The sequence below is a fragment of the Ailuropoda melanoleuca genome, chromosome 3, assembly GCF_002007445.2.
Source record: "Ailuropoda melanoleuca isolate Jingjing chromosome 3, ASM200744v2, whole genome shotgun sequence".
In the NCBI taxonomy this organism is placed as follows: domain Eukaryota; kingdom Metazoa; phylum Chordata; class Mammalia; order Carnivora; family Ursidae; genus Ailuropoda; species Ailuropoda melanoleuca.
In genome coordinates this window covers 108,670,128-108,694,681 of record NC_048220.1, presented here as the reverse complement: position 1 = coordinate 108,694,681, position 24,554 = coordinate 108,670,128, and the positions used below count along the sequence as shown (strand labels likewise).

At 40.9% G+C, this 24,554-nt stretch overlaps 1 protein-coding gene across 3 annotated transcripts in view; it reads right to left on the bottom strand.

Moving 5' to 3' along the window:
• Positions 1 to 385: 385 nt before the first annotated feature.
• ARL15 (ADP ribosylation factor like GTPase 15) overlaps positions 386 to 24,554 on the bottom strand; it is a 431,154-nt gene continuing 406,985 nt past the window's right edge. For 2 of the 3 annotated variants that reach the window (XM_034656931.1, XM_034656933.1), the window contains one exon: positions 4,222 to 6,964. In XM_034656931.1, the coding sequence (XP_034512822.1) occupies positions 6,812 to 6,964 (153 nt within the window). In that variant the 3' untranslated portion in view covers positions 4,222 to 6,811. Of the gene's footprint in view, positions 3,788 to 4,221; positions 6,965 to 24,554 lie in introns of those variants that run through there. The other variant, XM_034656932.1, reaches the window with a different exon arrangement.

Below are 24,554 nucleotides of genomic sequence, written 5' to 3'. Positions count from 1 at the left end.
ACTGGAGCCCAGGCCAGTAAACTGTAGAGGGCTATGATGTGGTTCTCTGAGAAGCACATCTATTAGGGCCTTGGGGCTGATGAGGAGGGAAGACTACTGACTTGAGGTGTTCAGGAAATGAGAATGGTGTTGGTTTGAATTTTGCAATAGTGTTCTAAAACCTAAAATGCATTCACTCCTGCGAAAAAAACAACTATGCCCAAATACCGTCCTGGAATAGATAATGGGCTTAAGGGGGTCTCTCCAAGTTTCCCACCTTCAATGAGGGGAAAATAAAGCAGTCTCCTGAAACCCAGTTGAAACTCACAGCTCTGACTAGGTAAAAAAAAAAAAAATCCAGGGGGTTATATAGCTTACAGGTTACTGCCTCTGTCTGGGCATGTGAACTGTGGTGTGCCTTGTTACACAGCAGCCTTCCCTGTTTGGTGGAATAAATCACAAGAGACTGCCACGGAATGAGAATGTTGCTCTTAGAGATTCAAAATTCAACGTTTCAAATATAGATCATTTGTCAGATCAACAGACAGAAAGATGAGACCAAGCTACTCCCAGAGAAGGAGGTAAAGCCCTTTGAGTACAGAGAAGATGAAAAGAACAGTAGGTGATTGACAGAGTTTGGTTTTGCACTTTGGAAGCACTTTTGCATGCTAGATACATGCCTCATTGTTGCCACACTGAAAACAAAAAACAACCCTCCCCCCAAAAAACACAAAACAAAAACACAACAGAATAAAAGGTGATAGCTGTAGAGAGTTCTATTTAGAAACATGCTAAAAAGAGGCATAAGCCTTTTCTGTTGTTTAGATTTCTAGTTTTATTAATGGTCTCGAAACTAAATCGCAATAAAAGACGGTTTTAAATTAACAGGGCTGAAAACCAAGAATTAGGACCAAGAAAAAATATTTTAAAATCTACAGATTCACAATGGAATTTTAACATAACCAAATCCACCCCCACCCCGAGCCGTGGTACAAAAATTCTCTAGAGTCATAGAAATAATCCTATGTAACAAATGTTCCAGGAATTAAAGTCCTACAGAGGGAGGGGCCGGGAGTCTGTCCTATTTACTCCTGTGTCCCAAGCATCTAACACAATGCCTGGTACACAGTAAGTGTTCCACAAAAACATGCCACATTAATGAATAGAAGAAACCCCTTAAAATTACTGAAACCAAAAGTTCCAAATGCAACACAAAACCTGTAAAAAGGACAACGGTAAGTTGACTCTTGACAAGCTGTCATCTGAAAATCCTGTTGAAGCTGCTTAATAAAAGCGTTGGGTTGATACACCCCATGCTAGAAAGTTGTAAAACAACTGGAGAAGGTCCAGAGCCGAGCCTGACTTGCTCCAGATTATAGAGAATGACAGCCAGACTTACTGTTTGCATTCCTGTCTCTGCATTTTGCTGAGCAGTTTCCGTTCCAACCAAATCTTCTCATTTTTAATTTACTCTGATATTTATATGTCTACTGATTTAACATCATATCGGACCAGTCTGGGCTTCAGGGTGCCCTTGACATGCATTTTTCTAATTGACCTTTACATGTATTATGCACAGACCAGCCAGAAATCCTTTTCAACGTGAGCCTCTCAGGTGAGAATCATGGTTTCACTTGTCTCCAGAAACAGCTTTGTTCACAGACTCCATTTAGAAACAGCTCCCCTGCCCCCTCCCCACCACCTATGTCTTCTGTAAGCTTGTCCAGACACGGAGTACATCATCAGGCGAGGCCTTCCAGTCATTCCATTGCTTGCAAAGCAATCATTTATAGGCATTTGGTGTTTTGTCTGACATCTGTTTGATGCTGGAGCTCCAGCCTTTGTCTCAATGAATCACTTGTCAGAGAAGGTTGTGGCATTTTAGGCTGAATTTCACACCTACAAGCAAGGGTTGCCTGGGATGTAAGTGATCTGAGGCTTTTTTGAGATGACCATCTTGCCCATCTCCCACGAGGAATATCCCATGAGGAAATAGGAACATAAGGGAGCCGGGGATTGTGATGCCTATTGAAGGCTTATTTTCATTGTCAGTGTGTGCCCTGTCCCCATGCCCTTGAGCCAGGCTTTCCTCTCTGGGCACGACCCTGCCAACTGACCTCCATGGCTGGAATGTTGCTTCTAGAAAGAAGTGGGCTGAACTATCTGGGTAGAATATTTTGAGAGCATCAGAATCAGAGGAAGAGACTTTTAAACAAGAAAAGGGAAAAAAGGAATTAAACATTCTTTGTAGTTTGCAGAAGATCCTCTATGTGTGATGTGATGGCTGTTCTCAAGTTGGTCCTCAGATGTGGGAAGTGTCTGTCTTGGCAGCACAGTGTCAGGAGTCACACTGTGTCCTAAGCCAGGCTGAAGGCACAAAATCGAGGAGTCCCCTTCCTTATTCTCCAAACAGGGTACCAGTGACCTCATAACACTATATATGGTAAGCAAGGTTGCTTTAAACCACCAAGCCCGAACTATTTCCTTGTAAAAAGTAGTTACTCATATAGAGTACCCAATGGCAACTCCCATTTGATCCGAGGACCAGAGGGGACCAGGAAAGGGTGGGGACAAGCTAAGCCCAAGAACACCACAGGTGGCCTTTCTAAACCAGCATCCAGTGACTAGAGCATGTGAATAGAGCAGAGATGGAAGGCAAGATGAGAGTATAAAGAAAATCCGAGCGAAAAATCATACACTTTTTACTTCATTCTGTAAGGAAAGAAGGATGTGAGACAAGGCCTATGTTGGAGGGATTCTTCTTAGTGCCTTTTAAATTCTTTGGTTTCACAAAAAGTCACTTCATGAAGAGTTAGTCACAAACAGATGAAGCCCTAGGATGAGAGGTCAGAATTTCCAGCTTCGATGAAACAGTAGGTGGAAGGCCAGTTTCTTGTTTAGGTTTTAATTTAAAGAGAATGGGGAAGGGGAGGAGAAACTGATATCCCATCTGAGGCTTCTGGGTCTTACACGGGATCCTTTTCATGTTCCTAAATCAGTGTGAGGGGGGTGGGGTAGGGTGCCAAAACTTTGGCTCATCAGTCACTTCATGCATCTGAGCTGGAAAACATTTAACCCTGAGATGCAAATCATTTAATCATGCTGAGTCAGTGGTGACCAAAAGTTGTGAACCCTTGGGAACCAGGAATTCCCAACATGATGTGATAATGCATTTCACAGCATGGACTTCAGATCTCCAGAGCCCAGGCCAGGGAAAAAGCAAGGCAGGGAATCTATATTCTCCTAAAGTTTCTGCATAACAAAGACAGATCCTCCCTCCCAAATTCAATGAAAATGAGGGCTCCCAAAGGGCAACTCCCACTTCCCCCATCTTCCTCCACATACTTTCCCCTTTCTGTTTGCACCAGTAGGTCAGAAGGTTAATGAAAATGCACTCTAAAATTATAAAGAAGATGAAGCCAGGCATGAATATGAGATTTCCACTCAAGTCTGAATATTCCATCTGGATGTTAGGCAAACCCATTTGCTTCAAAATCGTACAGTTTTGTCCACATTTGCCTGGATAGGTCTGTGATGCTGAGGAACTTGATAACTACTAATTGCCTACCTTGGAAATAAAACTAGGAATGCAGGTTGGATCCCGGCTTAGAAGTGAAGTGTTGCGAGCTTTCTGTGTAGTCAAATGATGTGTCAGGATAATGCTGCATTTGGGACCAAATGAGAGCTGGGATTTGAATTTTTCATCTTCTATCATGTAATTTTTTTCTTTTTCTTTCTCTTCTTCCATCCATCTATCTTTTTCACTCTCTTTCTCTTTTACAGAACACTCTCGTTCTTAAGGATGGACCTGTAAATATACAGCATTTCCTCGAGTCACTTAAAAATCTTTCCTTCCTTAGGGCATCGATTACCACGGAAGGAAAACAGTTCATCGCACCAGTCACTTTTAGAACATTGCTTTTACAGCAAATATTATAAGATGATGCTTTGACTGAAAGGTGACACTTTACATTAACATCCTGACTCTGCTCACTCATTCTGAAGGAACAGCTCCAACGAAAGGAAATCGCAGCTTGAAGACAAACCAACTGGAAAAGACACTTGCTTTTTTTTTTTTTTTTTTGTCTTTTAAGGTTTTCACAATGGCTTCAAAGGAAATGTGAATTAATCATTTGTTTTGACCCAAGAGCAGCAGAACTTATTTTGAAGACTTAAACAGGCAACACAAATGTAAACAAAAATCTGGGACTCCCAAATGCTAAAGCTTGAAAGGAGTCAGTCTGAAAACATCAATTCTACTCAGCGTTTATTTTCATTTGAAGATAGTGGAAATCAATATATAAATCACGGGCAATACAAGTTCTTCTGGTCTGGCAATTGTCCACATGAATCTGTTACCCTCTAAGTATAGATACAAGATTTTTTTTTTTTTAATAGAAAGACAGGACAAAATGGCAGTTAATTAGCAACCGATACTATAAACTACAGTAGATACAAAGTTTTGTCATATAAATTAATTGCCATTACAAAAAGGCAACTGCTTGAGCTAAGAAGGTACAAAACCGGGTAACTTCCATAAATATAACAAGAAGCTAAGTGAAGAAATACATAACAGACTGTTTTTGCTAGATAATATCTGAATATGCAAACTAAGACACCTGTGGCATTACAGGGAAGTAGAGTAGACGTTCACACACGCCACCCACCCACCACCCACCCGCACTCGCCCGTCCAAACCCCCTCCCCAACCCCCCAAGTGGATTTCCAAAACATGGCCAATTCTAGGGTTACAAGGACAGGATGCCGCTCGGAAGCAGCAAGACGGCGAGCTCCGAACTGCCAGACAAAGAAGGAGCCTTATTGACAGTTGTAAAGCATTAGGCGTCAGACAGAAACTTGTCAAAAACAGCTGTTGTTGGGTACTGATTGATAATGTTTTCATTCTGACGGCTGAGACACTGCAGACAGTCGTGGGTCTGAGAAGAAGCCCATCACTGGCGTACACATGAACACACACACACAGACAACGGGAAGTCATTTAACAGATGGCTTCGGAGCACTCAGCCACAGTATCTTAAAAAGACAACATTCTACATTTAATGAACTTGCAGAGAAAGCAATGCCTAATAATCATTTATTTTTCACAGAAGATGAGCACAACAGAACGAAAATGAAAGTAGGGATGGTGTAACTGGTCATCGGAATAAAAGTTTTGTGCTGCTCACGGATTACACAATGAAAAAATATTCAAGGAAGCTGTAGACAAGATTGAATATGAATCTTTTTGGATCCATTCCATGGGAAAAAAAAAAGCTTAAAGAAGTGGTCGATGTTTCAAAGGTAATGATTTCATTAAAATCCACCTACAAGATTCAACCACAAAAGCTGTATCTGAATGATGTATATCTTCTGGAGAATTACAAGGTATTACATCACCGTGTAACACAGTGCGAGTCTGTGGTGTTTGAGAACCAGTCTGTGCTACCTAAAAATTACAAACATGTTTTTATTGCTCAGGTGAAAGGAGCAGTTTTCTATCATTTGGCCATTTTGTGTTTGAAGTGGTCAAAAGTCTACAAAATGTGCCAAAGAGTATGACATCCATAAACTTCAATATCCATAGATTATTCTTGATTTAGAAAAGGTCAAAGGTGCTAAACCTTAGTAAAACTGTGCATTTATATCTACATAATTTTATCATTTAAATTAAATGAAAAAAAATAAAAGAGTTCCAAAGACTGAAATCTAGGCCCTAAAACGATTTGCTGCAGCCTCAGCACATTTTTTAAGGGCACACTGAAACCCCTGAAAATAGAGGTTTATAATAGGAATACTGATAGACCTTTAATTATTTGTTGGAGACAATCAGCGACTCCGTTAAACTCCATTAGCACTTAATGAATGAATATACAGATGATTCTGTCTTTGTTTTCTTTGTTAAATCCACGCCAGCTTAAACCCTCGCCAGTATAAACTATACTTCATTTGGCTGTTTTAAAAATTTTTTATCTATTATTTTCAAAATTATTTTCTCTCTTTCAATCAGACACTTGAAGATTTTTAGAAAAAGATGCCTCTGTCATGTTGCAGCTTGACTTTACGCAGGGGAATCTTTCCATTAAAAAAATATTTGAGGACTCGATGAAATCGTCACCAGTGATGCATGCATGCATTGTGCCTAAATCCTCTCTTGTCTCAAAAACAGAGTTTTTGCTCTTACGAGAGGGGAGTGAGACTTCAGATGGAACCAAGGAAATTATGCATCTTGGCTTTAAGTTCTTCACGTGAATTTTATCTCGGCAGGATATTCCTCTCTGATAAGGTGATTCATTGAAGTTTTTGGTGCTCGTTTTTCTCTCATAATCTATAAGGCCCGTATACAAAAAACTCAGGAATAAAATATGACAAAATAAAATAAAACCCCCAAGAGATCTTGGAAACAACAGACATAAAATGAGGAGCCCCAGTCACATAACGCTCCACCCCCAAACCCAGGGAAAATGAGTCAAGATTCTGAGTCTCCCTGAGTCCTTCATAAGGGATTTGATTTCTGTGAGCCACGAATTCCATCCATTTTAGCACAGAGTATAGAAGAGCTGCTTAGAACAACAGAAGGAAGAGACATGCGGCGAAGATAATTAGTGGTAAACAGAGAATAAATTCTCTCTCAGTAGTGTGTACTTGACGTTAATGCCGATGATAATTCACCTGATTTACAGAATATTCACTTTAATAGAGAGATGAGAGTCTGAGATAACTAGAGGAAAAGAGACACTGAAGCCATTAAAGTCTTGATACCAAAATAAAATTAAAATGAGAAACTAACATGATAGGTTCAAGGCCTTTGGGAACCCGTGTTCTGTGCCAGATTTCACATTCTTACAGCTTCATGGTCTTTTTCTTCTAACAAATTTATCAGCTGAGAGAAGCTGTCTTTCAGTGCATCCACGTCTTCCAGCGAGCAGGGCTGCAGAATCCAGCGTTTCCCACGTGCAAGTGGTTCAAGTTCAAAATATTTTTTGACCTTAAGGAGGGGGAGAAGATAAATATGTTATTAGTTATATCAGAACGTTTCTAATTCCAAACGTTTGCCAGCGATGAAGGAGGTGGGATTTCAAGGAGAACGTGTGTGAACTGGGATGCCTAGGACTTTTTAGAACTCCATCCACAGCTGCTGTGATAATGTGGGTTATATGTTGTGACCCAGGACTGTTTTCTTTAGGGGTGAGTGACCTGCTTGCAAGCCATGTCACCCATACACGTATCAGCATGGGAGGTCTGATGGAGTCTAAGAAAGAATTACATGTACCACCCCACAGAGCAGAGTGCCCTGCAGGCAGCAGAAAGATTCAATTCACTCAAAACTACCAGCAGAGCAGCTTTCGCCACATCCCCTTGCTAACTCACGCAGTTGGTAACAACCCATAGTATGCGCTCCATCAATGACTCAGAGTGATTCTGACTACCAAACACATACACGACAAAAACTCCCAACAACTTACAATTCAAATAATCTTTTCTCTCTCTCTCCCTTCAATTTCTAGTATCTATTTTTGAGACCTGGGAAAGCAATTTTAGGAAAGAGGATAGAACCTGAGTATGTGTGTGTGTTTGCATATTTAAACCATATACATATACATACATACATAAAGTCTCCCACTTTTTTTTTTCTTTCTCCTAGTCCTGAATTTTCAGGGAGGTAAAAATCACAACCTTTTAACTGGTACGTGAGTAGAGAAGTTGCTATCTTAAAAACCTGTTTGATTAATATCCAGTCACAAGTCATTCTTAGCAGAGTGGCTAGGATACTAATAGTGTCCAGGATTACCAACTCCAGACTGTGAAGAAATATCAAATTGTTACGTCTTCCAGAAGTATCTGATAAAACACAAAGCTCGTACAGTGACGGTCCTGCCCACACTACATCACACAGGAACAGAACACTGTACATACAGCCCAGTGAGGTTTTACGAACGTAAAGTACAGTGAGTAGCAACACCAGAAGAATCATTGTTCGAAGACATTCTTGGTCAACAGATTTCATTAAATCCCATGTGCCAGGGCAAATTCCAAGGTCTTACCTTAGTCAGTACTCGAGACCTAGGAAAAAATAGTGTCTCAACCACACGCCATTCCAAATGCCTCTATCATCGCAAGGACCAGACTATAGAAGGAGTACATCATCCAAAAGTGGTTTTAAACTATGTGTACTTTTTTTCCATGGGAGCGAGAAGGTATATGTAAGAAATACTAAGGTTTTGTGCTAATTTAGGAACCACAATTATGCCAACATTCTATAGTTCAAGTGTGTCTCCGAAGTCCTTCTGTAAATGTCTGCAAACTAGTAATAAATACTACTACTTAAAAAAAAAAAGGCCTGTGAAGATGGAAGGACTCTCATTAACTTTAATTCTGAAAAGTAATGAAAATCTCATTTCCGATCAGAAAACGGGTACACAACTTCAGAACACTGTTTGCCCAAGGTATTTTATAAATCATGTTGTTAAGAGGATTCTTCCTTATGGAAAATGTAAACTCCCTTCTTTTCGTTTCTTTTCTTTAGAGCACTGAAAACAACTCACTTCCAAGAGAATGTGAAATTGCTTGTGCAACAACCAGTCCTAGACCAGCTCTGCCCCACCGAGGGCGGGGGCTTGCCAGTGAGCAGACCGAGGGAGGCCAGCAGCCAGCAGGGGGAGAGAAGAGTTGCAGGGGGGTCAGGTGGGGACCGGTTTTAAGGCTACAGCTTGGAGGAGGAGCTAGCTGCTCTGAAGAGTATAGAATCAGAGACGTCAGGCTCCTTGCTTCTCCCACAAAGTGGGGCTTCAGACTGCAGTATAATAGAATCCAGTATTTGATCAATAATGCCTCCCATCAAGAGGGGACGGCATGGAACATCCAAGATCTGGTACATGAAGGAAGTTGTACCCTTGCCCCATTTCATAACCTCACATCATTTTAAGTCTTGCCAATAACTGAAAGAGGACTGGTGGGAAGAAATTCAATGATATTAGAATAAAGAAAAAGACTAACATAACACAGTAAGTGCATGTTACAAACAATACTCCTTCAAACGGTTTGCTTAAAAATTCACAGAATTGATCCTGGCGGCATATTAACGGCTAATTTGAAAACAATGTTAGATTTAAGTAATCACAGAACAGAATTTGTGATATTCTGCAATACGAACCAGACACAGAAAAGCAGAAAGGACTTAGGTATTCATTAGGTTGGTTTCTAGGCAACTGAAAATATAGACTATTGCGTAAAGATGCTTGGAAGATAATAAAGATGTCTGAAGGTAGTTTCAGAAGTTGTTCCTGCTGAATATGAAACATGAGGAGGAAATGGAAGGTTCCATTACAAGGGTGGTCACCAGATAAAGGAGCCTAATGGTGTTAAGCTGACAAATATGGCCGCGTAACCTGAGATTTTTGGATCTGTAACCCACGTGGGTATCTCACTCACCCTGCCATACTCCCCCAACTGGTAACCAAATGATTACACATCACCCTACATTTATAATATCAACTGTAAAACTAGTCTGGCATTTCAGTGAATTTCAGGCACAGTGAGTGACTGCTGCTGGAACATAGCTTTTCACTACCCAGAGTTTCATGTTTCTAAAAACAAAGCGGATAATACAAGAGAGGGGAAGATGGAGACCTCATGTTCTGACTTGAACTTTTCCTGTTAGGTTAACATTTTCATTTAGTTTTCTTTAATATATATTTATTTATTTGAGAGGGTGTGTGAGCACATGAGAAATTGTGGGGGGAGGGGGAGAGAGAATCACAAGTAGACTCTGTGCCTAGTGGGAAGCCCCACGTGGGGCTCAATCCCACGGCCTCGAGACCAGACCTGAGCCGAAACCAAGAGTATTAAGATATGAATTACAGTCACATTTGACTTGCCTGCCATGTCTTTTTTTTTCTTTTGTCCTTTCATAATGTTGACGTATACTTTTAAAGAATAAGGTGTTTAAGTTTGACCAACATAAATCATATGTTTTGAATACTGAGTCGGCCGCTTAAATATTATGCCTCACTGGAAGCTGCAGGAATGAGGAGGAGGTGACTGCTTCGCACTGGCTTCTAGAGATGGCACTCGGGGCAATGACATCAGAATCCAGCTGCCTGGCAACCTGCAGTCAGCTGGCTATTTTCGGGTTAGCCACAGAGAGTGGGCATTTTTAGTGGCCATGTGTCCACCCTAGAGATAGGAAAACAAAGCCACCGTAAGTAGCCAATCTATTTTAGCTATGTCATCAGAGCCCTCCTTCACTCATGCCCTGTGGGGTGACGTGCGTGGCTGCATTCTGTTGATTCCCACATCACATTCACTGTGGAGTCGTCATAGAACAGACAGCTCGGCACCATCGCTTCGCTGCTCACGTTTGTGACAGCTGTGAAATCGGGTAGGAGATATCCTTTATGTTTGTGTAGAGAAATAATCATCCTTTCCTACTTGCAGGACCTCTAATGGGGTTATGCAATGATACCAATTTCCCTATCTTGCTCTCACTTCACAAGCAAAAATTTTAATTCTTGCAAACCTATTGTGACTAAATTTCTGGAAGTCATGGAAATAGTTTCTGAACTGCAGTAATAGGTCTTCCCTTTTAAAGGCCTGCAAATCTCATTTTATTTATAACAATAACTGCTTGTTTTTCCCATTTTTGTTATTAAAGCATGTACGTAGTGTGTGCCCAGAGTTGGCCTCATTTTCCTTTAAATACTCTGGGGAGCAGGGGAGAGAACAGTCCAAAAGGGATGACTTAGTGTTTTCATGTGACATAGAGTTAAGTTCTAAGCTCAGATACTTTTATAAACAGTGCTTTGACCCACATGAGTGTGTTGTAAGACATTAAAAAGGGGGTTAGGGGGTGGGACAATTCTTTACTGCATGGGACTGTGCTGTGCATTACAATATGTCGCCCCTAGTTCTAGTGAACTCAATGCCAACCGGTCACAGCTGTAACTAAAAATGCCTCACCCCCTCCCATGTCCAGAGTGCCACCTGGGGTGGTACTGATGTGGGTATCTCTCGCCCTTTCTGGGGTGGTTCAGCTTGCTTTCTCATACATTCACCACTGGAGACAGAAGCTGGCTATCTTTTCTGCCCGTACTTCTCTAGCTCCCCACCTACCCACCACACACATACTCCCTCTGGGGAAAAAAGCTAGCAAGTTATAATGGACCCCTCTTAGCTTGAGGGTGGTTGTGGTGGGTTACGGTAGGGTGAAGATCAGTACAAGGAGCTCTGAAAGTTGGTTTCCCACAACTTCATTCATTCAACCACCACTTTCCTGAACGCAACTGGTGAGTGTGCCCTGTGCCAGCGTTCCACCTGCCCATGTATGGGGTTCCACCGATTAGAGCCGAATACGGTAAAACAAAAGACAGAGACAAGAGCCCAGAGAGGGGGCTGTCCTCATCATCTGTATTATAAGATTACAAGCTCCCTCGGCCCCGGCTTTTTAGTGACCACAGAAGACAGTTTAATACTGCGCAGTTTACTAAAGGCTTTTTCACTCATTTATAGCCCCCGATTATACTTCAACTGGAAGAAAAGCAATGGATTCAAATAGAGAGAGAGAGGAGTATTAAAATAATGTCAGTCAAACTTTGAAAAAGAAGTACCTTGGTAGAAGACTGTTCAAAGAAACTTTTGAAATAAAGGCACATTCCTTCTTCGTCTCTGGAAAAGGAATGAGTCTCATGAAGGAGTCCGGGCTGACAACTTTAGCTCCTTCAAACTGACAGTGATCAATCAGCAGGTAAGACAAGACAACAGGGACACTGGATGAGGAACACAAGCAAAACACAGAGAGCCAGCAAAGAGAGCTGCAGCTGTGGATGTGACAGGCAGAGGGATCTGACAGGCAAGCAAGAGCACAATGCAAGAGACCATGACTCAGTAGCTCTCTGACCCTGTGGAGCCACTGTGGCTTTCTTGTCATTTTAAATCCACAACATGTCCATCGCATGCCTGTTATTTTTCAAATAACTATATGAATTGTTTTTTGAGACTGGTTCATATGGGTTTTGAACTCATTGGTTAGCAGTATGGTCTAGATGATAAACGTACTCTAGGGCTCCAATTAATGATGTTAAGAGAGCCTGACTGACAAGTGAAATTTTGTAGGATACTGTCCATGAGTGTCAAAAAGGGAGAACTTGCCTCATTATCACCTGAGCTCCTTCAATCACTAGAGCAGATTCACCTGTTGTAGTCCCATGTTACACGGGGGGAACTTTTGTATGGAAATGCTGATTGTGCCCCTTCTCTTTCCACCTTCCAGGCACAAAGACATCAAATTCTGTGAGTCACGAAACTGGCCAGGGTCTGAATTATTTACACCATGGAAATCTTCAAGTGCAACAAACCAAGACTTTCTTCTTTCTTGAGAGTCGGTTGTCAAGCACTCACCGGCACGCCCAATATGTACATCTCGCATGTGAGTGTGCCAAGGGGCCTTCCAGTTTTGTGGTCTTAACTGCAGAAGCTCACGGAGAAGGCTTAACTTGGTAGCCTTCACCAAGGCCAGAGAGAACTTTGCCCATGCCATGGCCCCAGGATGGGGTCTGGAGATAAAGTGGCAGGGCATCATTAAGATTCTTCCGAGTGCATTCTTGGCAGCTCGTTCAAAGAAAGGTTAGTCTAGAGAGAGCAGCACCAGCTGTTCCCCTTTTCACTGTGCTTCTTGCAGGATTTTGAAATCCTTAGAAAGGTACTAAATATATCATTAAAGGCAGAAATAAATAATACAAGTAAAACCAATTTGCCATAGTCCCAAAGATATTACGACACAGAACAGATTTTGCTCACTTTTTACTGAGTACAAAAAGGAACCAGAAAACAACACCTTGATTGTAACCAATACCACACTATTACTTTGGGAGTGCAGATCTATAATGGATGATCGATTTCAAGAATGTTAGGTGTAATATAGAAGTGCAGTTATGGTAAGATCGCTTCTTTCTTAAGCAAAGTGCAGCCTGCCTGACCTTGGAATAATTAAAAACCAGACAAATGCGTGCAGGCTATGACCGTGATTGAGCCTCGCCCTTATTAGAAGTCTTCTTGTCCAATCAGTAATGTCTGATGTGTGGACAATGTTGTATGTTGTGACAATAATTATACAGAAACCCCATCTTCCACTGCATAGGAGAAGTCAGTGTGTTCCAGAAGAGCTGAATAAAGTGATCCCATTGTTTTGGTGGTAGGAGCTAGAATCTGAAAAGCATTCCTGTTTTTTGCTTCATCTGCTAACCTAGAATTACAGAACAAATTACATCTATTTTCTCTTTTTGATATGCCTAGATTTGTTTTGTTCTCCTGTCCCAAAAGCTTGCTTATCAGACAACCACTGTGAGAGGCAGAAATTAGGTATGGGGACGGGCCAATGGAAGATACCCAGTATTCCTGCAGAGCATCTCCTCTACTCCAGGGATTCCACCTGGCCCTCAGAACCTGCAGTGACTCCCCCATGCAGGCCTTTGCCCCAACTTCTTTGTCCGACCGAAGGTGCCTCCATCCTCAAGTGGAAAGAATCAGCCTACAAATACTCATACTTTTACACCCAGCTGACGTCCTCCTGTCATCTCTAGGGGAAGTCTTAATGCAGAAGAAACTTTAAAAGTAGAAGGGACCTTAATCACAGTAGCCACTGTTGGTTACCTTCCAGCACCCAGGAAAATAAAGTTTTATTGGAACATAGCCATGCTTACTCACTTGTCTATGGCTGCTTTCACGCTACAACGGCAAAGTTGAGTAACTGCCACAGAGACAGTATGTTCCACAAAGCCTAGAATATTGACTGGATCTTTACAAAAAAAATAAAAAATAAAAAAACTTTGCCAATCCCTGGCTAATGCTGTTTGCAGCTTCTGGCTTTGTCTAGCAGCGGTACAAGCAGTGCCCGGGAGGGGACTGGGGGGGAGGCTGGCCTCACTTGCTAGACCAGCTCGTCCCCACTCATACTGTAGGGGGCCAGAGAAGTTGGCTTTTCCAACCTGGCCAGGCTCCACTTATAATTTCAGAGGCTTTGGATTGTAGTCTAGCAGGCGGAAGGGTCATAAAGCCATATTTTTACCCCTCTGTGTTCAGCCTGGGTTTCTTTTAAGTGGAGACTTCCTAACACCACCAAGAACTAGCCAAGGCACAGGATCCATGGCCTGTCTGTTCTAAGGCTTTTGGTGTCCTTAAGCATGGCTCCTAGTGCAGAGCAATACTAGTTATTGTTACTTTGCAGTTTTAAAAAGGAACGTACAATTTACTAAATATACAATGTCTAAAACCCAGTTTTTCCTGCAGCTATTATATTCAATTTAAAACTCTTACCATTCTGTCTGTAGATCTGGTAAGTTTTAACAACACATTCAGGACATTGGATACAGTTTAGGTCCTTTTATAAACTTAGTTTAATTAGTCACTTTTATACATTTCAAAACTCCATTTATAAATTTAATATATTCAATCTTCTTTTTCAGCATTTAGACTGTAATAATCAAAATATCCTCAAGTAGTTAAGAAGTCTTTTTTTTTCCCCCAGTGAGAATTCTTAAGCATTTCTTCAATTAAACTTATAAATTCAATGACTCTCAAGCTCTGGTATTTCTTCTTTTTTTATTTTTTAAGATTTATTTATTTGAGAGGGAGAGAGCGAGAGCATGTGTGAATGGGAGTGGGAGGGGAGGAGGGAGAGGGAGAGAGAATCTCAAGCAGACTCTGTGCTGAGCACGGAGCCCGATGCGGGCTTGATCTCACAACCCTGAGATCATGAACTGAAACCAAGAGACCAACGCTCACTGACTGTGCCACCCAGGCGCCTCTGAAGCTCTGGTACTTTATAATACTATTTACAGGATTAACTAAATTCTCATACCTTTTTTTTTTTTTAAAGATCTATTTATTTTAGAGAGAGAGAGCGAGAGTGTGTGAGAGTGGGGGGAGGGGCAGAGGGAGAGAATCTTCAAGCAGCCTCCCTGCTGGGCATGTGGGGCCCGCATGAGATCAGGACCTGGGCTGAAACCAAGAGTTGGGCGCTTAAGTGACTGAGCCACCCAGGCGCCCCAATACCTTTCCATATAGGAGGCCAATTCTGAAATAATTTATATCTTAAATTATAGTTACAAAGTGAATGTACCAGGGTGACCTAAATTTAATAAATACTTGAAATGAAAGTATAATATTGTAGATTTGTTATTTTATCATTTTTATACTCTTAATGTTAAATTTTCCAGGGTTTAAAGGTCTTTCCCATTAAGGAGACAACATTGCATCCCAAATGAAATGGGTTATCGTTTCATGTGTGGTTCTCACCTCATTGAACTTCAGTTGCTTTTCAAACAGAGTTTTTAACTGAAATATGATTGGAGCTACAGATGTCCAGGGCAAAATTTGGGGGGTCACTCATTGTCAAGTTAGGTTCTTAAAAAAATAGTTGCCAAACAAAAAGAACTCCTGGCCTTCAAAGGGGATTGTTTGCCCCTGGATGTAAGTCATTGTCACCTATTTGATGGGTCCACTCTCAGAAGCAGACACCCCCCCCTAAGATTCTAAAGAATTTCCTTAGTCACTTGTTTGGCTTTTACATTTCTATAGCACACACTTCAACATCTTTTCATTTGGCTCTACAACATTTATTTTTCATTTATTGAGCTATACTTTGCAGACTGTAAAATTCACCCTTTTAAAAGTGTACAAATTAGTGATTTTTAGTATATTCATGGACACCTGCAATCATCACAGCTATCAAACTTCAGGACATTTTCACCACTAGAAAAAGAAACTCCCCGTCCATTAGCAGTCACTTCCCATTTGCCCTTTCCTCCAGCCCTTGGCACTCACTAATTTACTTTCCGTCTTTAAGGATTTGCCTATTCTGGACATTTCATATAAATGTAATTATATAATACATGGCCTTCAGTGTCTGTTTTTTTCAATTAGCATTAAGTTTTCAAGGTTCATCCATGTTGTGGCATGTATGAGTACTTCTTTTTATGGCCAAATGATATTCCACTGTATGGACATACCACCTTTTGTTCATCCATGTTCATCAGTTGCTGGACATTTAGGCTGTTTCCACTTTTTGGCTATTCAATTCAATTACACGAGCCACTACTTTCTCCTCCAAACAGGCTTTATAATCATCGTTTAAATTAATGAGTTAGGATATCAAGACTCAATGGGAATGAAGCATCTTCACAAGTCTGGGGTGAACTCTTTTCACTTAGATTTATGAGGATATCCTCGTTTTACTTGAGGAAATTCAGAGATTTGGATAATTATTCTTAATTTTTTCACGTGTAAGAGACCTCAGCAGCTCCTGGAAGGCATAGAATGGAAAAAATCCTTTTGTATTCTCTGATGTACCCAGTATAATGCCAGACAAAGAGGATCCTCATTATTTTTAAACAAATGTAAAGAGCTGAAACTATAATGAAAAGGGCAACAAAGTATGTACTATGTTTCATTTCAGATTAAAATATTAGCAAAGGAAGGAAACTGAACATTGGAGAGAAGTTGCCACTCCTTTTAATTAAGCAGGCCAAGGTTTCCTGCAGGAGGTGGGATTTCATGAACAGTTTCAAAACCGTAGGTCTAATTGGTTTAAACTCTATTATACATATGCCTACAGGCAGCTGCAATGAATTGTTTTGCAAACAGAAAAGTAAGCAACCCCTCATGGAAAACAGACCCACTCCAGAAATCTCAAGACCCAAAGGACACATATGTTTTGAGCTATTCCTTTAATCTGTGTCCAAACAAAGCATCTAATTCTTATCTCAGAGAATGGAAAGCACTGACATATGCAAAAAGAGAAGCATCGGTACACTTGTCTTTGCATGCAGGTGCAGGCCTCAGACTTTTCAATAACATCTATAACATAGTCATTAATTACAGAGGCAGCCAGGTTTCGACAGTGTATCATTTTCTTTTGCAGTCCTCTCTTTCCCTTCTGTAATCAATTCTATTCCACTCCTTCAAAAGGGCATTCGTTTTTGGTACCAGCACTTTTCGGGTGTTACACTTGATTCTGCACCTTCCACGTCTGCGGTAATACTGGGTTATGATTTACCTTTTTTTCAAAAAAGCAAACATTGTAAGTAGGAAGAAACTTATCTATGAAAACCTTTTTCCTGGCAATAGAATATGGCTGTTTAAACAGTTCTACCTATATGTATGAGAGCTAGTCAAGTATGTACTAGACAGGAAGGAGAGTTAATGAGTGAAAGCCCCAAACACATCAGAGACAACCAATTAGCTTGTCTGAAACACAGGCTTGTAAAGCTATCAGTAACTTATAAAATGGTCTGCTACACACGAGTAAAATGCTGTTTAAATGGCTTGCTTAACTAGATGCATTCACCATGAAATTGATTCTTTTAAGGTTATCTTTTTAAACTTAATACTCATTAACTGTGCATATTGAAATGGCTGGCTGGGTGGGAGGGTGGGTAGATATCTTGGTATTGTAAAGCACAGGCTGAAGATCTGAATTCCATACTTTTTGTGGTTAAGAGGTATTGGGGAAGAAACCCCAGCAATTACCAACAGTTGTGTCTGCCTCAGTCATTGAAAAGGATCAATACACTCAGATTATTTCTCCTTTGCCTTGCTAACTGCTTAGTTTGGGATTGGCAGATGGGCTCCAAGGACCTTCCAGTGCTGAGAATATACGCATTTGTGTTACGGAACTGCACTGGTTTTCACCACAGCCCGTGATTCTGCAAAGTGGCATGAGAGCAAGATGACCTGGAGCCTGATAGTTTTCAAACTCAACATTTGCCTCACAGTGATAAGCTTTCATCCCCCAAAGACTTACTTTTCTAAAACATTTGAGGTAACTTGATGTTAGCTGACACATGAACGACAATCACTACACTATTTCATATTTTGAGTTTTCTTAAAACATCATTGTATGCTTTGAAATTGTTTTTTTGGCTGTGTCTCATATTTAGCTTTTTTTCTGTTATACAAGGCTCTGTGCCATGAATACATTTTAATCAGTTGTGACCTGATCAGACAACCAGAAGAGCATGCTTTGATTCTGACAGGACTAACTCTTCTTCCTGCTCATTCGATATTGGTACCCTTCACAAAACCACTATGAGTTGGTCAACTCAAGGGATTCTTTGATTTAACAAATTAGGAAAAAATAAGTTACAACAATGCTTAAAGCTTGTTAAGAACACAAATATCTGTCAAAAAAAAGTTTATATATTCTAGCTTATTTGGCATTTGCAATGGACTTATATCCCCTATCTCAGTCTTGCAGCTGGGCGGTGTGGGAAAGGCTATAGTGGTAGTAACAAATCAAAATATTAATATATGGAACCCAAATAAACATGTTTAATACTGGCCTTGTGGTACTATGGCAGCACTCTGTCCTAACAACGACAACATTTAGATGTTGGGGCAGACTCAAATTCCTGGGCCTTAAACAGGAGACAAATATGGCAAGCCACGCGTTGCTGAGCCGCCAATGGAGGGTGCCAATGGCCCTGTCCAGATGCAGAGATATTCAAGGGATGTTCCTGTCAGCAGTTTGTCCTCTGGCTCCAGCAAGGAGCCACCATGGAAACATTGGGAGGAAAAGGAAAAACAGGAAGGCGTGGAAAGACGGGGGGAAAGGCAGAAAAAACTGACAGCCACCTCAATAACACATCTGAGCAAGGGGAACAGGTAACAAATGGCCTTCCAACAAACTGCCATGTTGTTAGTCACAGGGAGAGAATTTCTTTTCCTACTGGCAATACGGCCAGGAGCCTAATATCCTGGCAATTGAGAAATATGAGCTTGGAAAGAGGCTTGCAGGCAGTCTGAGGAAAGAAAAGCTGAGTGGTAATCCGTCTTGAGGAATTTTAGCCAAAAAAACCCACACAGGACTAGGTGAACTCAGAATAAAGCCCATGAAAGACAAGTCTGGAGAACATTACAATCAGACATAAAGAGAACACCAGAAATGAAGGTTCCAAAAGCCACTGACTGGATTTAGCATAGCACTGTTAGCGTGGCCCTTGCATCCTAGTTGTCAAACCAGGACTAGTCCAGAGCATTATTTCTCAATGGAGGGGGGAGGTGAGCATAACCCTCAGGGGACATCTGGCAATGTCTGGAGATCTTTCTGGTTGTCACAATGGGGGCGGGTGTTTGCCGCAGGTGTATTGTGGGTGATGGTCAGGGATGCTGCCCAACACCCTACACGGCACAGGACAGCCCCTCGCCCCTGTTCTCCCCCGCCCCCAACAAAGAACGGTCTAGCCTGAAATGTCAATAATGCCCAGATTGAACAACTGTTCTGACCTGATCTTTTAAGGCAAAATCAAAGGACAAAAGGCCTGTTAAGGCTTCTATCTATGGTTTATCAGCACAAACCGTGAGGCTCCCTCCCTGGAATCTGGAGGGTTAGGAACTGGATTAAGAAAGTAGACCAGGAGCTATGTCAGGGTACAACTCTCTGTTCTCTCTTCTTGCTCAAAGTGGACATCAATCAATCTTGGTGAGGACAAGTCAAAACATTCAATTGGGCTGAAACAAATGCACCAAATAAATAGCCCCCTTTCCCTCTTTCTACTGTTAACTACGCATTCACTATTTTCAGGCCCTGGGGATACAAAGGTGAACTTTAAGTCCCAGGCCTCATGGAGCTTACTTGGAAGAGACTGACAGGTATCAAGTAGGTGCGTCAGTGACTAAGTGAAGTCAGATGCAGTAAGCACCATGAAAAATCAGAAGGCACCACGGCAATCATAACATTTGCCATATAGCTGATCCAAAAGACAGACTGAGGGCATGATGTGAATTAGATACCAAGCAGTTGCAGGTAAGGACAAATCTTTAGCTGGTTTCAAAACAAAATTTCATACAGTTACAATAAAGGCTCCTTCAATTAACCTCCACTTAATCACCTAGGCTTAACCGACTCTTCATTGCCCGGGTTCAAGATAATGACGGACGTTGCCTGTACAATGAATGCCCACGCCCTGTGGGCTCAGCCCCGGATGCAGCTGGCCGCTCATGTGATGCTCACACTGAGCACCACTCTCTGGCATGTCTGCTCACCTCTGCTGCTGGCCTCTTACACAATTCTCACTGAGGCAACCATATTTGCTACTATTATCAAGTCATTTAATTAAATATAGCATCAATATGGAATCAACAGATGAAATAGGAAGTTGAGAAGAGAATTTCTATTTCTATGAAAAACTGCGTGGAATGTGTTCAAAGAGCTCAATAAAGGTAAGTCACTAAAAACAAACTTCTGTCACATCAGATTTAACGGAGACAACTATCAAGAACTATTGTGTGAATTGCTTCCCACGTGTCTTTAACTTACCATCTTATTTTGTTTTATCTTATGGTTCTATTTTAAAGAAATGGGAACTGAAAGTCATAGATAATGGCTGTATTTTGTGCAAATAATATGATACAGAACTCTGGTTAGTGACCACATACTCAGAGAAAAGGCACTGGCCCAGTATCAAAAGACGAGTACCGTTTTTATGTTTTAAGTTAAATTATTTAGGGTATACATTATTTTATGTTTTTAATGACAAGACACCAGCCAGCTCTTTCTTCATTAACTGTTCAACTACCAGTTCAGATCGGGTCAGATAAGGGGGGCTTCTAACAGTCTCAAATCCCACTTTTTATTCTGTCTGAATTGAAAGCCCTCTCAGGGGGACGTCATTAACACCTACTTCAGTCGGAAGTTGAGAGTATTACATAAAATCATGTTCACTGTCAGAATCAATACTAGTGTCTATCACCTCAAATCCTTTCGTGAAAGAAAGTAGAGTATAAATAAAGAAAACACTCAAATCCATACTGATACCCGCACCCCTGCAGTCTCAAGTAGAGATATTCACTATTCACATCTCTGAGAGCGCTGGGCACTTTTTGTTAAATACTGTATCCTTTAACAAAATAAACTTTATGTTATTTTGAATGTATTTGTAAAATATTTTCTAAGTAGAACTTATTCCTATTTTCTAGACTCAGAAATGCAAACAGAATTATAAAGTACTTTTCTTAGCTGATGCCCTGAATTCATTTCCCTGCACTTACAGCTCTCTAGGGAACATGCAGTGTTAGTGCCCTAAAGAACACTCTTATTGTACCTTGAAGTTATTATCTGTTTCTTTACACCTTTATCACATATCCACGAGTAAGATGGCAATTCTATCATAGTATTTAAAAATAAAAATCATATAATGCCAAGACCTGACAAATGATGGCTTGGGCTGTCTATTTTTAACTATAACTGTCAATAATAAGATAAAATTATGCATGTAAATGGTATTTACCTCTGTGTGCCACAAATTTATTTTTAGTGAATGAATTACCTGATACCCTGTCTTTACATTTAGCATAAGAGGATCCAGACTTCAAAGCCCTTGAACCGGGTTTGTAAATTTTGGGTGTGAGTTCACAACATCTAATCTCTCACACAGAAACATGTGGCTCTAGAGAAAAAAAAAGATGGGAGAAATAAATTCTTGCCTATTTGACTCCAGCTTCTCATCCAGACATACCACACACATAACCTGTGCACTTCTTAGCAAGTTGGTTAAATGCAGCATGAGGTTTTCATAAAACACTCGGGCGAGCTGAAATCTCTTACAGCTGCAGAAGTATTTGAATCCTGACTTCTTATATGAAGTCACAGACACTAAGTCTGTAGTAACCTGGTTACAGGTTGAACTGCTTTTCGGTGCTCTCAGAAGGGGCAAGCTGACATGATAAACTGCAGGGATGTCTGGAATGACCTACGGGCTGCAAGGCTTGGATCAGTAACCAAGTGCATTGTGTTCTGGAGTGGAGTTCACCCGGTTCTGACGTGACCACTGACCCTGTGAGGCACAAAGACACAGGATACTTCCCACACAACCTGAGGAAAGAGAAGGAAATGAACGAGCAGGAACAGCATAACGGGCAGAAGTTCTGAACAGGAGACTGAGACAGCAGAGAACTGGACTAGCTGTTCCTCTAAACTAGGTTATTAAGCCAAAGACTTGTTTAAAGCCCTGAAAGATGTACTTTATTAACTAGCACTCATGAAAGAACTGAAGAGAGTTGAGCAAATCCTTGTATTCTTCCAGGCAAGAACTTGGAATGGCTTGCATAACTATCTTAATGGTTTTTAGATTCTTATGAAATTTTATAAATTAGACTCTTAGGTTCAGGTTTCAGAAATTCATTTGCGCTGTATCAGAGATGTTTTAAAATATTCCTATATCTGCACAAAGCATAAAAAAAAAAGCTCTCTGGAAAATCATGCACCCCTTGCACACCCAATATTCCCCTCCCCATTCCCCCCAACCCCCAGAATCCTTCCCATCTGCCAGCTGGGTTTCATTTTAAGAATTTCACACTGAATATAAAGTGCTATTTTGACCATGTGGCTCCAGAAATGTGAATTTATAGTCTATTCAGATCGTACGCCAATGATTGACAGAGAGGGGATTAACCAACTGGATGCGATGAAGCCGCTGCCTCTTCCTTCAGGTTGCTTAAGTTTCCAGGAAAGGATGGTCACCCTCACACTGCTTCACCGAGGCTGGCAAGAAGTCGTCTCCTAGCAGGCCACTCGCTTTTCACTTTTCTAGGAGATGGCTGCTCTACCTTGGAACTCCACCCTCCATCCCTCCATGTTCCCACATTCCATTGATTTCCCCACATGTAAAATGTGAACACTAAAGCTTGCTTTCTGAGACATCCTTTGCAACGATGTTCCATTTATTGACACATAACACATATTTATAGTTACTGGTCTTCAGGTGTAAGAGTCAAATTTTGGGAAAGTATGTGTGTGTGTCTGTTTTTCTTGGGTCAGGGCTAGCAATGCCTAACAACTTACACATGGGAAAGACTCTGCATGTATTTCACAGACTGTGGGCAAGTCTTGGCCATCTAGAAATGTTTCAAATACCACTGCCATTTAAGCTTTTCCGAAAGTAGTTCTGTTTTTTTTTCAACGGTGATCCATCTTGTTTCACACTTATCATCCTCCAGTATTGTCTTAGGCATGAAAGTATAACTATATAATCAGATTTTCTAAATCTTTCTTTTTGCACCTTTAGGGTCATGCTGTTCCCAGGATTCTATACACTAACTTCACAATAAGTAACACTATAAAACAGATTACTTCTCTGTTTAACGGAAGATCAATGAAACGGTACATAAACGTTGAATTTCGAAAAGGGTGTGCAGAATGTATTTAGATCTGATACTGTAGCCAGCCTCAAAATTAATGAACATATCTACACTTGTATTACACATACACATAAAAGTTGACGTCAGAGGGGAGGTCGACATCATCAGAAAAGTACAAGCTTATCACATCCCATCAGGTTTGTCCTGTTCAGAACAGGAAAGGCTCTGCTCAAGACGGGGGGCTTTAGTTTCTAAGTTATTCGAGAGAGGTAACAATGCCTTGCTCCCTTCCCTCAACACAAAAGAAACAAACAAACAAACAAGAACACTATAGAAAATCAATTATAGTTAAGGGAAAATTTCTCCTATTTGCCAGCATAATAAATACATCTCCATTAAAAAAAAAAACCCACCAATCTTATACATTTAAGTTTTAGACACACTGTCTGAACAGTAAAGAAAGTCATTTGAAAGCAGAGAAAAGCATAGGAGCCACGTCACACTGGTAACAATGAATGGTAACACAGTGGGTGGGGAGAAGGGAAGATTTTAACTTTTTCTTAATAAGCCTTTGAATTACTGGACTTGAAATGATAAGCTCCTATAGTTTTTATACTTTAAAACATGAATAAAAACATACATATGAACAAATCAAGAGCAGAAAGGACATTTTTAGAAAGAAACTAAAAATATGCCTGTACGTAAAGACATATAAAAGAAGGTAACTGGCTCAGAGTAGAGGCTCAACAAACAGGCTCTGTATGAATGTGAGAAAACAGTAAGAATTAGCCTCATGTGGTACTATCGACTTCAATTTTAAGAGTGTGCCCACTTCAGGAAGGCGGGGGGACTTCCACACCAATAGGACCACTGTTCAGGATTCTTAACTTTCACAACTGAAAATCCGCCACCCTCTCACCAGGCTGTGAAGTTCCTGTGTGGGTTTTCCAGTCAGTAGGACCAGTACTTCGGGTCCCAGGCAAGAAATACAACCTGCCACAGTCTGCTCTTCATCAGACCCCCTTCAGAGAGAAGATCGTAGCCTTCCTCCACAGGCTGTCTGATGCTATCCTTGAATGTCATTCCAGTATAGCCTGTGGAAGGCTATAAAATCTCTTCACCACACTTTCCTACTAGGGTCTTTATTTAATGTCAGCACAAGAAAAAGACACAAAAAACTGAGAACTACATTTGTGTTGTCATGGGTTACTCATTAATTCATTCGGTATCTATCTCTTACAAAGTCTTTTAGAACTGTGGAGGACAGCTCTTCCCTGTGGAAGACATAGCCTCCTCTTTTCCAATAACAAGGAATACATCACAGATCATGATTCCTCCACCTTTTTTTCAGAAACTCAGAGTGCTAAATATGAAACCAAATTCCAGCAGTGATTTAACCCATAGGGTTGATGGTATTCTAGTCTCCTCTTCTTTGTCCTGATCTCCTG